Below are 17188 nucleotides of genomic sequence, written 5' to 3' on the forward strand. Positions count from 1 at the left end.
CACACCGGCGTATCCAACACCTCGGCTTATCCCGATCAGAGGCTGGAATCTCCATTCGCAGACCAAAATGGAGTGGTTTGGTCCCTCCATAGTTTCGATGATTCATACCTTCTCCGAATTCAGTTGGATCTCCGCCACCTCTTGGCTCTGGAGGTTACGGTCTGTTTATAGTGAAGTCAGGATGGGTGCGGATGGCGTCCTTGTGGGAAAATCCGTTGGTAAACTGACGTTCGGTTGCCTCGCAAACATGCTAAAAGCTGCCGTCAATTGCTGGCTGAGTCCAGCAAATTCTTCCTGAATTCCGTTCACTGCGCGATCCAATGAGTCCATGTATTTAGATCTACTCCGGTGGATCTCCTCCTGAGTGTGCCTCATTCCTAACTCCATCGTCTCCAACCTCTCGTCCACCTGCTCCTGATGTTGTTGCAATCCAACTTCGATCGCATCCAATCTGTTCTCCAACTGCTTAGCGTGCGTTCCATCAGCCATTCCAGCTCCAAGTCGTTTGGGCTCTGATATCAAATGTCAGGCTCAGATCTGACAGGAGGGTTCCTTTCATGAATTTGGAAGGAGATGATGTAGGTGGGAAAGATTGAGAGAGAGAGAGAGAATTGAGAAATGAGAGGGAAAGGAATTTGGGGTATAATCCTCACATAATTCCCCATCCTCATCCTTCTGGTATTTATAGGGAAGAAATACAAGCTGGCACAGCAATTAGTTACTGCCCAAGCACGTGCATAAAAGGAATTTGAATTATTCTTTTACTATTTTATTACATCACTGCCACTATATGATTCTAATTACCCTTACACCCTTGGTCTATGACAGAATTCTCCCACAACCAAACTAAGTTGTTGTAGCTGCGACTCCATGTTCTTCATGCGCGTCCCTTCGGCCATTCCTTACACCGATACTATTCCTTGTGGGAATCGATACTCTAATACCAAATTGTCATGACAGAGCTGTGACAATAAGCTATCCTCCTAATTCAACATGAATCTGGGAAGTGTGCTTGAACAGGGAAAATAATGGAGAGGGAAGTGTAGAGAAGAAATCAAGGGAGGAAGAGAAATAAGAGAGAGAGAGTAATGGAATCTTTGATTGAATTCTTGAATGCCTTTTTACAGAAGAGAGAATAAGCTTATATAGCTTGACCCGTGGGTACTGCCACAGTAGATCACATCCCCTCTAACCAACTATTTTGTCCTATTCTAGCACTTGGACACCTGGCAAATTTTGCCATAACAAACTACCTAGCTGGAAAATAAATGCATGCAAGAGAATAAAAATACTAAGGCAGTACAAATAGGTAATATCCGAATCTAGCACAAAATTAGCAGCAAACAATCAGACAGCTCCTGGTCTCGTGATGGGCAATTCCCTCAAGCAGCCAGCCTACTTAGCATTCTTGAGGACAAGAATGATCCCAAGCCGGGGGGGGGGGGGGGAATTGTCACGGTACTAATATGTAGAAGTAGATATATCGTGTTAAAAGGGGAGTATACATGTGCAGTAGTTAAGGGAAGCAACTAAAGAGGGCAACTATGTAAATAAAATGGTTGGCGGGAATATAATTGCGGGATCCTATATAAAGGACCCGAGCACATGTAAGGAGGCATCTAGATATTGAATTGAAATCATTCTCTTATTTCCCTCTCAATTCTCTCTCTCTCTCTCTCTCGAATTCTCTTTATACTCTCCCTTCTCTTATTCTCCAAAATTCTAGAGAATTCTGGTCAAATCTCCCAAGATATGACATAATATTAGTTGTTGTTAACTTTCCATAGTGGTTGAAATAATATGAGTTGTTATTATAGTAATACAATGTTGATGTCACGAGCCCAATGGGGTGACGAGGGTATACTTGTAATTAGCCAAAGCTAGCCAATAAAGGGCAATAGTACACAACTAGTTAGCGCTATAACCACTTGTACATTCTCGATTATAACCGACATGCTACCTATAAAAGGAGGCTGATGTATGAGGATGTGAATTATGAAATGAGATAAGACATAATTCTTTCCTTCCAAATTATCTTTCCCTCCTTTTTCTCCCTCTCAATTCTTCCTCCTACTTTCAAATTCTCTGTCTCTCTTTCTATTCAAATTCCTACGGCTACAATTCTTTGCAGAATTGTATAAGTCTCAGATCCGAGACTTATCAATTGGTTATTTGTTATTTATGGTTTTATAAAATTTGCATGTCTCATCTTTATAGGTACATATTTAAAATAAATAAGTATTAAGTTTTTATATAGATCCTTAATAAATGTTTGCCTCACATCCAAAAGGCTCATGCATGTGCCTTGCTTGTCATGCCTAGGCTCCAAGCACTCTAATGCTTTAGTGCGCCTTAAACCTTTGACAACTATGTTTCTATCCATTGACTAATCTTCTATAAGGCCCATATATATGATGGTTTTTTATTTTTATTTTTATACCATAATTTTAATTATTATATATTATTTATTTAATAAAAATGCATCCCAATTTGACACTAGTCTGACTACTGAACTGTAAACCTCTCCCCTTTTTGATTTAATAACACAGTCTAGTTTTATAAATATTGGTATAGAGTAATAAAGCCTACAAGACTACTTAGATGATATATGTGCTTCTATTCTTGTCTATCTATTGTCACCAAAAACATTGGATCTTTAAGAGTGATACCTAGAAATGTGCATCTATGATGATAATCATTAAACTATAATAGGTCAAGACATCTTATACAATACCACCAAGGTGGATGGCAGAGTGGTCCAAGGTTTGTTCCCCTAGATTTTTCATCAAAGTATAGTCATGAGTTTTGTTCTTCAATGATCCCGTTTTGTCAATAGAAGGGGATGCCTTTAGTTACACAGACAGTAATCCTCAAGACCAATAGTGCATTTGGGAGAGGGAGATGGAATGGAAATGGATGGAAAAAGAGTTCCACATGTTTGGGAGAGACAATAGTCATGGAAATGGCAAAAACATTTTTCATCCATTCTCCTCCAAACCCTACTTTTTGTCTCCTCCAAATTGGAAGAGAATTGATCAAATGGAAATGGATGGAAAACTTAATTGTGCTTTTGACAATATTAACCTTAATAGTTTTTTAAAAATTTAAATTTGTCCTTGACTTTGTAACACTTTATCATTCTATGAAAAGGATATTAATGGATATTTGTTGTTTAACACCTTCTATTCCATCCATTTCCTGCTCGACCAAACAAAGAGAAACATTTTTCATTACTTTTCATCTCCTACTCTCTTAAATGAGAAGAAATTTTTTGCATTCTATTCCACTCATTTTCATTCCATTCCATTACTAACTCTTTCCCAAATGTTCTGCCATAATGCAAACAGTTCTAGTCACCTCTGCTTTGCCCATTATCGGGCTTGTCCAACCCCCCCCCCCCCCTAACAAACAAAAAACACTGAACCCCTCCTGATATTTGAAGGGGCACCTTTGATAAATTCTTTGACACAGAGTTACTATCTGACATTGCTATATTCAAAACCTGTTGATGAATTTCTTCTTCCAACTAGATCTTGCTTTTGTTCAAGAAATTATTGTGCCTGTCAGCCTGTCTACTTAAAGCCATTTGTTGGGAATCAAGCATTGTTCCCTCTGTTGAGATTGAAATCCCTAGTGAGTCAGGAGGAATCAGTAATGGATGGAGGAATCAGAAATCAGTGGAGATTACATAGAAAGGAATTTGGTCATGTTCGATATGGTAAAGACGAATCCCATGCCCATAGAGAACAAGGAGAGGAAAAAGACAGTAGTTTATTCCTCTTATACTCCTCTACTCTGATGGTGGCATTAACTTCAATAGACAGTAGTTTATCCCTCTCTTATCTTTCTTGCTGGGAGGCTTTTTAGCATATACAGGAAATTAATTGTACCTTTCATATTTGGCAACCCTGAACTGGACTTTCTATAGCCTGTCATTTTTTTTTTCTTTCAATTGTTATGGAGCATGTACATGTAAACAAACAATAGGCCTTCAATTCAAAACCTCATAGCAATCAAATGACCTTTTTTTCTGGGGATAGGATTCACATGATGATGAGGAGGCTGAAGAGATGAGTAATCAGATTTTCATCCATTTTTTTATTGTTCCCATTCTTATTATACTCCGCACTAGCTATTGCTTATGTTTTGTTTCTCCTGTGTCATGACTTGAAACTTTATTCAAGTTGAAGACAAATGAAACTCATTCAAAATGCAGGACCACCCCTTTGTGTAGAACTAAAACTGTTATCAAGTAACCAAAGGAAATAAAAATCCAACAAGAAATAGCAGCAGAAGGAAGAATACTATGCCAATAATTGATTACAACTAGTCTACAAATGTCAGACTGCAACACAAGTTCTTTTTCTAAGGGATCCGGGTATCATGTCACTGATGCACTGTCCTAATCCTTTTAGCAGTACAGGACTCGGGTTCTTTTTCAATCTCTTAGAAATTGTTAGCGTTTATTAGTCCATCTATTTCAGAACAATATTTACTGAAAGACCTGTTATTGGTCCAATGCTTTCAACTTGAAAGTTGAAACACATTTTGTTACTATACCTTATTTAGGCCATTGATCTGGTCATCTCACTGAACCAGATAGTTTTACAGGCATACATGCCGAGACTTAAGTATTTCTTGCAATTTCCATGCGGAATCAAGATGCAAATCATCAATAATCATGCTGCTCAAAACCTAAGGTCACCAGAAACTTCTTCCTATCACTTGCAATATCCTCGCATAGAACTTGGTCAGAACCCGATAACAACAGATAGTCTAAGGAACTGCTGCTGACTCTAGGTAAAAGTACATATCTGAGACAAATATATACAGAGACCTGAATACAGGACGCAACAGGGGGAAAAGGTAATTGAGCATATGATTAGGTTGGTAAATTCAATTCATCCAACAGAGTTGGGGGGGGCAGATAATAAGGAAGAACACCAAATTTAGGTCTACCCAAGAATTAAGGTCTACCCCGGTAATACGCCCAAACGAAAAGGAAACTGATTTTGCCTAGCCACAAACAACGCAACATGACGGAACGTCTAATTCACCCAATCAACCATCTATCTCAAATACGCAGGACAGCAAAATTTATTTCCCTTGCATCATGAACCCTAAGGATCAGATTTTTCACTATAACAAAAAGCGAAAGAAAAGAAATGACTAGCGCAGACTTGAAACAAACTCCCTTACACAACAATCAAGATACGCATTTGTTTCTCAAAAGAGATTTCAATTGACGAGCAATATGATTAGGAAGCGTGACCTCTTCTCGCCGCCAGTATAGTACTCTTGAGGGCTATCAGAATCGCTGTCGGAGTCGTGACCGGAAGGCCGGTTGAGATCGGAGAGAGTCCGGATGTTGCCACGGCTGGACGAGGGTTTTACGGGTTTCTTGTCACGGGAGGCCATCTTCTTCGGCTGTGAAGATTTGATTCCGATCGAAACACAAAGATTTACAGAAACCGAGAGATGAGAATAAATATAATTCTAATTCCAATTAGCGCTGCGAGTGGGCCCACTCTTAAGGAATACCTTCCTTTTCTTGTGCCCTCCGCCATCCGCCACGTCTCATAATATTGTGGAAGTTAATAAATAAAATATTTTAAATAAATATTTAAAAATATAATTTTTACGGGATAATTCACATCAAAAATCATAAAACTTTAGTGTATTTTATAATTTGATCACTAAACTTCAATTAATTAAAAATTGATCACAAAACTTTCAAATATTTTGTAATATAATCACATTTGAGATTTTTCGACATATTCTTACCGGAATTGCAGTCTTTTCGATGACGTGACGTTGATGTGTCGATGACGTGGCAATACAATCACAATAGTGTTGATTGTACAAAAAAATAATCAATAAAAATGTGCCACATATCAAAACCCAAATCCCTATAAAACCCACTTTCTTCTGTCCTTTGTTTCTCTCTCTCTCTCTCTCTCTCTCTATGTCTTTCTTTCTTTTACCCCAAGACTGTTGTCCTCTCTTCTAGTCGTCAATTGTCGTTTGCCTCTGACGTTGTCGCCGCCTCCATCGTCGTGTGTCGTCTCTCTCTCTCTTTCTCTCCTCGCCCGAGAACGATGCCCTCCCATTCTGGTTGCCAATCGTCGCGATTACTCCTACCGTCGACGTTGCCATAGCAGCCATCATCGTGCACATCCTCCGTTGATGTCGTCGCCATTAACACTTCTATTTCTCCACTTGTTGCTTCGTTACCGCCTTCTCTGGTCAGTTGTTGCTTTGCCGTCACCTCCAATTGCTTCAGTCAATGCTACTTCATCCGCCTGTCATCCTATGCTTCGTTGCCACCTCCGCCTCCGATTACCGCTATTTCACCTATCGCCGTTCAGTAATAATATTTTGTAAATGTCAAATATTAAATTTTTTAAATAATTATTACATTAATAATTTAAAAAAATAATTTCACATACTAACAAAAATTTTATAATAGTGAAGAAAAATATCATATTTGCATGAGAAGGTGACTTCAAAAAAATTAAACAAAATCATTTGTGTAAAATAAAAATTATTTTTTACTAAAACAAATTGGTTGTTCTTCAAATTTATTCCAAATTTGTTTTAAATTTCATAAATAGATAAATACATATTTAATATTTAAAAAAAATCTTCTAATTTTACTACTTTATCTCATTTTTACCTAACGAACTAATTAAAAAATACAATTAAAATTATAAAAAAAAGATTTCTTAAATATTAAACAGCCAAATAAAATTACTCTTTCTTGAATTCATAAACAAATGCACATTAGAACCAAAATAAGTCCTCTTTCATCTAAGATTTAATTTTTTATTTAAATAAAAAATTATAATTGTTGGTCCTATCAATAACCCTACCACCACCAAAATTATATTTGATTTGAAATTAAATTCATAATTCTCTTTTAGTTTGAAAAACAAAATCCTAACATGACTTAATATTAAGAGACACATATAGCCATATAAGCAAAAAATTAATACAAAAAAAATAATGACTTAAGGCAACCAACCTTGAACGAGAGAAAGTGGAGTAGCATCCAGTCAGGATACAACTGCCCAATTATATGAATAGGAAACTGCTTTACTATGGGGGATGAACCTTAAAACTCATAAAAAAAAATTAAGTTCAATACAAATATAACAAATGATTGCAACAGTACCATTTTTTTGCTTGATTGAAATAATAGTAATTATTTTTTAACCAAACAACGCTTGTCTTTCAGTGTCTGAACATAGACATATAAAATGTGAATGAATCTTCACTCCATCTTAATTATATGCTACAACATATTGGATGACCAATACAACAAATAAGTCTGTAAGATGTGGCACAACTCTCTCCTTGAGCTTGAGGGCAAGATTGTTATATAGCTAGTGCCTACGTCGAAGTAAATGGCATTTGCACTACAACTAACAGTATAACAGCAAGTGCATACCTGTGTCAAATAATAATATGTCATGCTTAATAGCTATAATTCTTATTTGTGATTCTAGTTGTCAAAGAACATACTTTACCTGTCATAAACACTCAAAAAATATATACTCAAATTGAAGTTTGAAGGAAAAAATGCCCTGCATTTTCACATTGGTTTGGATCTTGTAACTTCATCTAGCTTTGCAAATTTTATAAGTTGGTAACTTCTCTTACTTTGCACATGTCTACTAGGACCTTCATCCTGCAATTATGAAATTCACATATCATTTTCCTTCATCAAAAATAGTTCATCCTATTTTTATCCACATCATTAGTTCAAAATGTACCTCATCTACTCTCAACATCCTCATTGGATGTCAAAAAGAAAACAGTCTTTGAGCGATTAAAAAATACCTCTAACCATGGTGGCAATATGTGGGTAAATACTTCATTTTCTAGATAATTCACCTGCACAATCAACATGTACATATAAGAGTAACAGAAAACTCACTATATGTTATAGACAATACAAGAAAATCCACAAATATTAACCATCATTAGTTGCATAATAATATTATGAAACAAAAAAATAATAATTGATTTACATTAGGCAAGATGCAATTTTGAAGAGTTGGGTTCACTGGTGGAACAGAAAAATATGCAGTAGACTCTGTTTGAGTTACATCATTAAGGATATTATCTTGTTGTCCAGCATCACCATCAGTTGGCTGCTTGAATTTGATTTGCCACCTGTTCTTAATAACCCAACTCCTACAAGCTTCTTTGAATTCATCTAATGATTTAAACATCATCCCAACCTTTAATGTAAGATCTGTTATATCCCTCGAAGTAACAAATTCAGGGTATCTAACCCCAGGCTTCATCACATTCTCACCCTCACTATCACTCTCAGTCATATTATGCAATTCATCAGATATGGCCAAATTAGAGTCATTAGAATCACACTCAAAATTTCCAATACCCTTGTCAACAGTAACTTGCACTCTATGCTCTCTCATCAAAACATCCTTCTCTATTCCTTCATCCACATGCACATCAAATAGATCATCATCCCCATCTTCTACGTCATAATCACTGTCATTCAACATCGTTTCTAGATTAATATAATCCCTGTCCTCCTCATTTTGATCACTGCCATCATCTCCATCATTCTCATGTTCTGCTTCTTCTTCATAAATTATATTTTTTCCTTTTAATTCCCTCACATTGACATTCCTAGTGCTGGCAAGCCTCAACCATGTCATCAATGCTTCTGACATACACATGCATCTTTTTCAAACTATCCGCACTGAAGTCCATATCGAAACAGTTACTATCAGATGCTAATTTACACAAACTCTCACTGTATATGTTGTTTGGCTTTTGCCAAGAGATCTCTACTTCCCTAATGATATCACTCTCCTTAACCATTCTTTCAACTTATAATATTGATAGTTTATCAGCACAACAGAAGTCAAAAAAATCAACTTTCCCCCCCTCTATACCCCATGGTGCAATGCTTTCCATCATGATGTATGACAAATGTGAAGTACTCTGAATATGTATCTACGATGTAAAATAATTAAATAAGTCAAATTTCATACAAGTATTAACTATAAAAATCACATTAATTAGGTTGATTAAATAAGATATTCACACTTTCTAATTAGTGTCCTTATTTATCCTGTGTATCTAACTACACCAACTAGTAAACAAACAATTGCATGTATATAAAGCAACTTCAAACCATAAAAAAGGAAACAAAAAATTAAACTTACCATATTTTGGTTCCACTCCTCCTAAATCTCCGCGTACCCAATCCATCCCTAATGTTGTAGTAGTCACTTTCTTCTAGATGCTATTTTGACTTGCAATTTGTTTTAAGGTGAACCCTAACTTTTGGGTTTGATTAGCTTAAACCAAAAAAATGATACAACAATCATATTTTACATAACAAAAAATTAACAGTTAATCGTAAACAAAAAATTAACAAAGCTAAACAAATTAACATAACCATAAAATGGTACCTCACTGTTAGTAGCAGCGATGACCGTAGGCAAAGGCAACGACGAAGCAACTGGTGGCGAAGCATTCGGAGGAGAATTCCAACGGCGGCAAAAAATTAACAGAAACCAAAAATGATACGAACAATAATATTTTACATAACAAAAAATTAGTAGAGTCTAAGCAAATTAACAGAGCCATTTTACCTCTGTGTTTACAGCAGCGGTGACCGAAGGCGAAGTAGTGAGTGACTGGAGGCGGAGGCGACAGTGAAGCGATGACCGACGGGTGAACAGCAGTGAGCGAAGCAGTGGGAGGCGACGACAAATGAGCAGGTGACCGGAGGTGGAGGCGGCAACGAACTAACGGGTCACAGCGGCACACGATAATGGAGGCAGCGACAGCGTCGGAGGCGAACAACGGTTGGAGCAATGGCGGCAATCGGCTACCAAAAGGGGAGAGCAATAGTCTCGAGCGAAGAGAGAGAGAGAGAGAGGAAGAATGGGGGGCGCACAGCAATGGAGGCAGCGCATGATGAATGAGGCGAACGGCGGCTGGAGTAATGACGGCAATCAGCGACCAGAAGGGAGGGCAGCAGTCTCGAGCAAGAACAAAGAAAGAGAGAGAGAGAGAGAGAGAGGGGAAGGAAATGGGTTTTATGGGGATTTGGGTTTTGACACGTGGCACATTTTTATTGATTATTTTTCGTACAACCAACACTCGTGACTGTATGCCATGTCATCAATACATTATCGCCACATCATTAAAATAATGACAATAACTCCGGCATGTCGAAGAGTATCGGATCTAATCTGATCACATTACAAAATATTTGAAAGTTTGTGATCATTTACAATTAATTGAAATTTAATGAACAAATTGTAAAAAAACATCAAAATTTTATGACTTTTAGTATGAATTACCCTAATTTGTACTCACCAGATACTCACCAAATACATTAAAGCTCTGAATGTCTCCGCGCCTAAAATATTTTTGTGCTCAAAATGCTAAAAAGAGGAATTATTTTTATAATTTAAAAAATATTTTGAGAACGTTTCGTAATATCAAAAAAATATTTTTAAAATGCATTTTCCTCCAATAAGAGGCCAGTGATGAAATTTTATCCAAAAATATTTTTTGTATTTAACTCAAAATTTTATAGATTGGACTTTTTTTATCCCTAAATTAAAAATTTTAAATTTATTATTTGTATTGTATTTGATTATTTTTAAAATTTATTATTTATTTTAATTAATAAGTCATGGTTCATTGTTTATAGAATTTATGTTTATATTTGTCTGTAATATGTAATTTATGTTTATTTTTGAATGAATAAATATTTTTTATATTACAAATTATATTTAAAAAAACTCTTATATTTTTTTATTTACTCATTTTTTATTTTTTTTCAAAAAATATCATTTTTCCATTTCTATTTTGTATTATATCTATTTTTCCTAACATAAAAGTAGAAATATTCTAAATTCATATTAAATTTATCTAAATCTCATAATTTTGGAAACTATATTAATGCATATCACGTTAGTTTTTTGTAATAAAATTTAACAAAAATAAAAAATATACTAATTTTTAAAACAAATTAAAGTTTAATGATTGCAATGAAAAAAAAATAAAATACAATAACTAAACGAACAAATAAATTATCCCATTTATAATGTAAAAAGAAAAAAATAATCTCCACAGATAAGGTGGCACAACAATGAGCATATGGAAACGGAAGAACAAAAATAAAATGAAAGAGAAGGTGAATCCTTGTGTGGGCTCAAGCCCAATCCGAAACCCATTTTAGAACCAAGCCCAAGCCCATGCCCATGCAATATTTCTTCAATTGGATCCAATTCAATGGACAAGGGTTGATGCAAGTTATGAGTATGATTATGGAATTAATTTTGGTATTAGGGTGGTTGCCCACCATACCACCATCAACTGATTTTAAGGACTGAGAGTAGACATACAACATTAATCTTGGGGCGTGTATCAGGGGCTTAAGGACGAGGAGTGATAAGACATTTTATTGGACCAACCCTTGACGAGAAATGCTTTAGAAATTTTAAAGACACATGTCTATGTTAAAGACATAGGTAGATAGATAGATAGATAGACACATGTCTATTTTTATTTTGTTGTATGTTAAATAATATATTTATAAATAAATATATTAATATATTTATAAATAAAATTATTCATAAATTTTTAATTAAATTTATTAATATTTACAAGTGTCTTAAGTTCATAAATTTTATGGAACCAAACCAAATTTCATTGTGCTCGTTTACAAATGGAAAACTTCTTTTTACTACAAGAGGGAAGGGAGTGTGCCGTATGGGAGAGATTAGTTGGAATGTGGATAGAAAAGCTTCAGTCTTTTCCTTCTAATCACTTTAATTAAGCGTTTGTTTGGGGGTGCACTGCCATTGCCAATAGACAACTAACTGCCTGCCAGATGAGCCACGCAACCCAATGAGGCTCCCGAAGAAACAAAGAGAAAGAGATAAAAGCTCCAATATCTTCCAAAAACCGATTTGATTTAGCTGGCCAGGTTGTCTTCATGTGCTGTATAATTGGATTTGGATGGCCATTATCTTCCAAATCCAAAACCAAAACCAAAACCAAATTCATTGATTGATCCAAACGGATCAATTCCCCAAAATTTGTTCCAAAATCTCAAAACAACCAAGAGGGGGTTGGTTACTTCAAGATGCAGGCAGATGATGAACAAAACCTCAGAAATTACAAAAAGAAAGTGAAGAAACAGCCAAAAATTCAGAAAGCTACTTTCTGGGTAAGTACTTTACAGTGTTTGTTACACATCCAAGTGAAAAAAAAAAAAAGAAGAAGAAGAAGAAAAAAAAAAGAGGCTACTTTTTGTGTACAGTTTACACAAAATGGGATTAAACAAAAGAAAACCAAAAGGAGCTTAAGGAAGGAAAAGGTTTAAAGAAATATTTTAACACGAGATTAACGATGATAACAGACAGGGTTAATACACTTTCTTAGTGAAGAGGCTACGCAGATTAAACATGTTACCGCCACGCACCCCGTCGCCGGAGCCGCTCTGACCTCCGCCATCCACGGCCGCGGCCGCGCTAACAGCGCCGCTCTCGTCGCTTCTACAACTCAGATGCTGCCGGTATCCAATACACATCGGCACGTTCAAATTCAGGACTCTGGTTTTGGTCCCGGCGGTGCTACCGGCGGGTTTCTTCCGGCGACTTTCGTTTGCCTCCTTTTGGGCACCCTTCTCGGCGTTCCGGGCAACGGCCGGGTCGGAGCTCCTGGAGGCGCGCCGGACCTGCCAAACCGGGCTGCTCCGGCCCAAGTGGACTCCACCTCGACTCGGGCTACTCGGCCACTTCCGGGTCTTCGACTCGCCCCCCGAGTTGCTCCTCGAACACGGCGCGCTGCTCACCTTCCGGGCCGCCGCCACTCCGGCCCCCATCTTCGGCCTATTTCCGCCGTTCCCGGCAGATCTGCTCCGCGAAAAAGGCCATATATTTATATTCAGCTCCGCCGAGCTCGCTCCACCGCCGCCGGATTTCCTCTCCTTTCTCTTCTCTTTCTCTTTATCTTCGCTCTGTGAGCTCTTCTTCTTCTCAGTCTTCCTGAATATATCTTTCCACCGCTTAGAGGCCGTCAATGCGGAGGCCGGAGCCGATAACTCGGGTCCGGGCTCGGGTTGGGCGTTGGGAGACGCGTCTGAATCGGACGGTTGGGAAAGGGTGTCGTCGGGTGGGTCGTCGGAGTGGTGTTGGGGGTGGAGGTGGAGGAGGTGGAGGGGGAGGAGGACGCCGTCGACGAACAGCTCGTCGGCGGACAGGAGGTTGGGCTGGGGGAAAGATGGGTTTCGGACCATCCAAAACTCGAACTCGGGCGATCTGGAGTCGCAGCTTCTTCTTCCGCTGCTGCACGGCGAGAGCGTCTGCGCCATTGGAGGCCCGTACTTTTCCATGCTCGGACTATCCATTTCAGAGAGAGAGAGAGAGAGGAAGTTTCTTTGAAGGAGATGCTGAAGAGACTTCAGTGAGAGGTCAGAAATTGGAGTAATAAAAAGTCGATGAAGAGAGAGAGAGAGAGAGAGGGGGGGGGGGGGGGGGGGGGGGGTGTTTGGAACAAGGTTGGTACCTACATTGCATTAAGATTTTTTTAAATAAATAAATAATTTGTTGATGTATTCTCATATTTCATAACATACATGTTCCAGATATTTTGTCTAAAGGTATCCAATAACTACTAAAAATATAATTTTAAAAATCTTTAGTATGAGAATGAATTAAAATCTTAATCACAATCATCACATAGAGGTTATGTAGAATGAGGGTGAAATTCTATAATTTAGTATGGTCTCCAAAAATTAAGTCAATTAAAATATTTAAAAGAAATAAAGTGATTCAATAATAATGTAATTAATGGGATATTTAACTTTTAAAATGCATATCTTTATATAATAGAATAAGTAGAATGTCACAAATTTATTACGTGAATGACCACATATATGCATAATGGATGATTGTGATCGTGCCATATGAGTGAATCATAAGTTGAACTTGTTGAGAAGTGATTTACATTTAAGTCCAAATCTATATCCAAATTTAGTTGAACTTGATCGTTGTAATCGTGTCATGTGGCTACATCTTTCATTTAGATTTGTTAGGTCTCCAAGTAAAATCTTAGTCTTGAATTTGAGATATTGGTTACCCATTAGTCTTGAGTCAAGCATGAGATGTTCTTGATGCCTTGTATCTTTAGGGGGCATTTGTTAAAATGAGCAAGATAAGGTGATATCAAGATAAGATTGGGATACTTTTCGGATTAAAATATTGAATGATCAAGATAAAACCAGGAAGCATTCTAATATTTCTATCAGACTGTTTGTTAAATTTTTTAGAATCCATTGGTAACTGTATTTTTTCTTTCCACGTGTTTGTTAATACATATAATAAGCACCAAGATAAGGTTTTTTTTACCAAAATATCCCTATTACCAAATTTATGATTAAAATAGTATTTTATGATTAATATGAATTGTCAAAAAAAATTAAGATTAAAATTAAAAATAATATTTTATTTTCTAAATTCAAGTTCAAAAATAAATTTAAAAAGAGTTGAAAAGTATAAATAATAATTGTTAGGATTACAATAATTCCACCTACATAATTAAAAATAGCCAAAACATATTTTCATAATAGATAATAAAATATAAAATTAAATAAAATAATTTAAAAATTGATTAAATGAATTATATTAGTTAATAAAATATATATATAGAGAGAGAAATTTAAATTTTAAAAATTAATGAAATGAATAATGTCATTTAAATTTTAAAAATTGTCAAAACATATAATAATTTAAAAATATATTAAATAATATTAATTATAAGAGATAAATAAATAAGCTTTTTAATAAATTTAAATCTTTAAAATGCATTAAATGGCATTAACTATCTTACAAATGGTAGATAAGTAATTGAGGCTTATCTTGAAAGAGCCAGATAAATTTATCCGATGGGGGAGGTCGGATAAATTTATCTTGAAAGGGGGAGATAAGAGGTCACGTGATACCTTTTTCGAAAATGGCCAGATAAACTTAACAAACACGTTGAAAAGACCAAACATCCGGAATGCTTCCCATATCTGACCTTTTCTCCCTCTTATCTTAGTTAACAAACACCCTCTTTAGAAACTTGCAATGAAGGTTTTTATTTTTTTTGTAATTTTTTCGTAAGATTCGGATGCGCCACCATCACATAATAATTGAATAAAAAGTTATGTAATTGACCCTTTTAAAGTATTGGTGGACTTAACAAAAAAGATAGGTTTATTAACCTTAAAATTGGATTGGATGGTAATGGGTTAGATAGGCTTTAACAAATCACCATCATTAGAGTTTAAATCCTACTTAAATGAGTTTATCCTAATATATTAAAATTATTACACATAAATATTAAAAAAAACATAACAAAAGTATATACTTATGTAACGTTTAGAGATACGTGGCCGTACATCCAACTTTAACTCTTTATTGAGACACCATCTCAGCCGTCAGATCTTTCTATATATAAATATATATAAATACATGCTCTTAACAATAGACACATTATAGTTCATTTAAAATAAAAAAAATATTTATTAATTTATTTATATTTTATCTTGAATTCTCAATTAAAATGTAGATTTACTCAATTTTTAAGTTAAACTTGCTATTTGATCAACGTTATTCTTTATAAATTTAATTATATTTTTTGATAAGGTGAAAAATTCAAAAATCCCTCAATTCTTGGGTTCTAAGTTGTAAACAGTTCGCAAAAATGTCAACCCTTACCAATAGTTAAGAATCAATTTTGGGCCTTGTGGCTTGGTCCTTGGTAGGGGCACTTGTGTCTGGAAATATAGAATATAAAATGATATATGTATACATATTATTTAATATATGAGAGTTGAGTATATGTTGAAGGTCTTGTACTCATTTCCTTACACATTAGGGTTTTTTTTTCATCAATATATAGTCATTTTCTTTCTCACCCTTGAATGAATTAAATATTAATTGAATTGAGTAACACTAAACACCAATAGTTATTTTAAAAACTATTAAGAGAATGATCTCTCTTTAAAGTAAACTTTTTACATTGTAATCTTAAGTTTTTTGACTTTTTTTCTATTATTGTATATTTAATTTAAACATCAAAGTGAATTATGCCAACCAATATCGACTATGGTTGTGCACATCAACGTCTTAAGCAGAAAGAGAAGAAGAAGAAATAACTTATGTTATTAAGAAATTAAGGCAAGAAAGAAATGAAGGTGAATAAAAAACATAGGTTTTGGCGTGATGAGAAGGATAAGGAGAAGTCATTTCATTTCATGTGGATGTGGGAAAAGAAAAATACTATTGATCGGATATATATGTGAAAATGTTATTTGGGTATTCGATTGTGATGTTTATATATATAAATTTGAACGAAGAAATAATAATTAATATAAAATTTCAAAAGATGCGGGTAGTTTTTCACATATCAATTTCAACCTTTATAAATAATAAGTGATTAATTTGATCAAAATATAACAAGAACTTTACTCAAACTATACATATCTTAATCTTATATATTATTTTGCGAAAATTGATCTAAACATCAGATAATCAGTGTAAGAGATATCTCGAGTCACTCATTGCATTCTCTTTTATAGATATTTTACAAACTAGATATTGAAAACGAACACTCTCACACAATTATAAATTTATTTTTATATGTTAATAACATAAATTAATAATTAATATTATGCCTTAAAATATGGTTGACAAGTAAATATGTATGGGTTTGTAAGGACGTGTTTGGAATTTTCCCAACACAAACCCACTGATCACGAGATAGCCACTGAAATTGGTCCCTGGTCCCTCCTTTTTAACGTATTATTGTTGGATCCCACCTGCTGTGAACTGACACCACTCGGGAATGGGCCTCCCCCTGGCCCACCAAAGCCCAATTACATATCCACCGTCCGATCCAAACCACACTCAACCACAGCCATGAGATGACAAATCGGATTAAGTTGTCCAAAGGCGTCAATATTTACGTAGGCCCCACTATTCGATTGATGATGAGGATGATGGTGGTATGTGTGAGTAATGACATAATATATTTTTATTTTATAATTATTAATTATTCAATTTTTTTTATTAATATTTAATATATGAATTTTACTAAAGAGTCACGTATTTTTAATATTTAAAATGTTTTATTA

General features: G+C 35.3%; 2 protein-coding genes and 1 long non-coding RNA gene across 6 annotated transcripts in view; all 3 read right to left on the reverse strand.

Annotated features, from left to right (window-relative positions):
• LOC127807471 (plant UBX domain-containing protein 4) overlaps nucleotides 1–5472 on the reverse strand; it is a 31040-nt gene extending 25568 nt beyond the window's left edge. Inside the window, exon 1 of the mRNA XM_052345342.1 lies at nucleotides 5273–5472. Within this exon, the coding sequence (XP_052201302.1) occupies nucleotides 5273–5418 (146 nt within the window). The 5' untranslated portion in view covers nucleotides 5419–5472. The remainder of the gene's footprint in view (nucleotides 1–5272) is intronic.
• A 481-nt stretch (nucleotides 5473–5953) lies between these two features.
• Nucleotides 5954–10047, reverse strand: LOC127807283 (uncharacterized). Of its 4 annotated transcripts, XR_008024630.1 has the most exons (7): nucleotides 9639–10047; nucleotides 9456–9505; nucleotides 9207–9341; nucleotides 7843–7896; nucleotides 7530–7690; nucleotides 7025–7450; nucleotides 5954–6354 (listed from the first exon to the last, which is right to left on the reverse strand). It is a non-coding gene; the product is annotated as an uncharacterized LOC127807283 (long non-coding RNA). The 4 variants fall into 4 exon arrangements; XR_008024632.1 differs by having other exon boundaries at nucleotides 7025–7113; nucleotides 9456–10047; XR_008024629.1 differs by having other exon boundaries at nucleotides 9456–10047.
• Nucleotides 10048–12202: 2155 nt separating this feature from the next.
• LOC127808669 (uncharacterized) lies at nucleotides 12203–14152 on the reverse strand. The gene is made up of 2 exons (XM_052347234.1): nucleotides 14149–14152; nucleotides 12203–13575 (listed from the first exon to the last, which is right to left on the reverse strand). Exons 1-2 carry the CDS (start codon nucleotides 14150–14152, stop codon nucleotides 12434–12436), a joined length of 1146 nt encoding a protein of 381 aa, XP_052203194.1. The 3' UTR covers nucleotides 12203–12433.
• Between the last annotated feature and the right edge of the window lie 3036 nt (nucleotides 14153–17188).

Source organism: Diospyros lotus, chromosome 8 (genome assembly GCF_014633365.1).
Source record: "Diospyros lotus cultivar Yz01 chromosome 8, ASM1463336v1, whole genome shotgun sequence".
NCBI classification, from domain to species: domain Eukaryota; kingdom Viridiplantae; phylum Streptophyta; class Magnoliopsida; order Ericales; family Ebenaceae; genus Diospyros; species Diospyros lotus.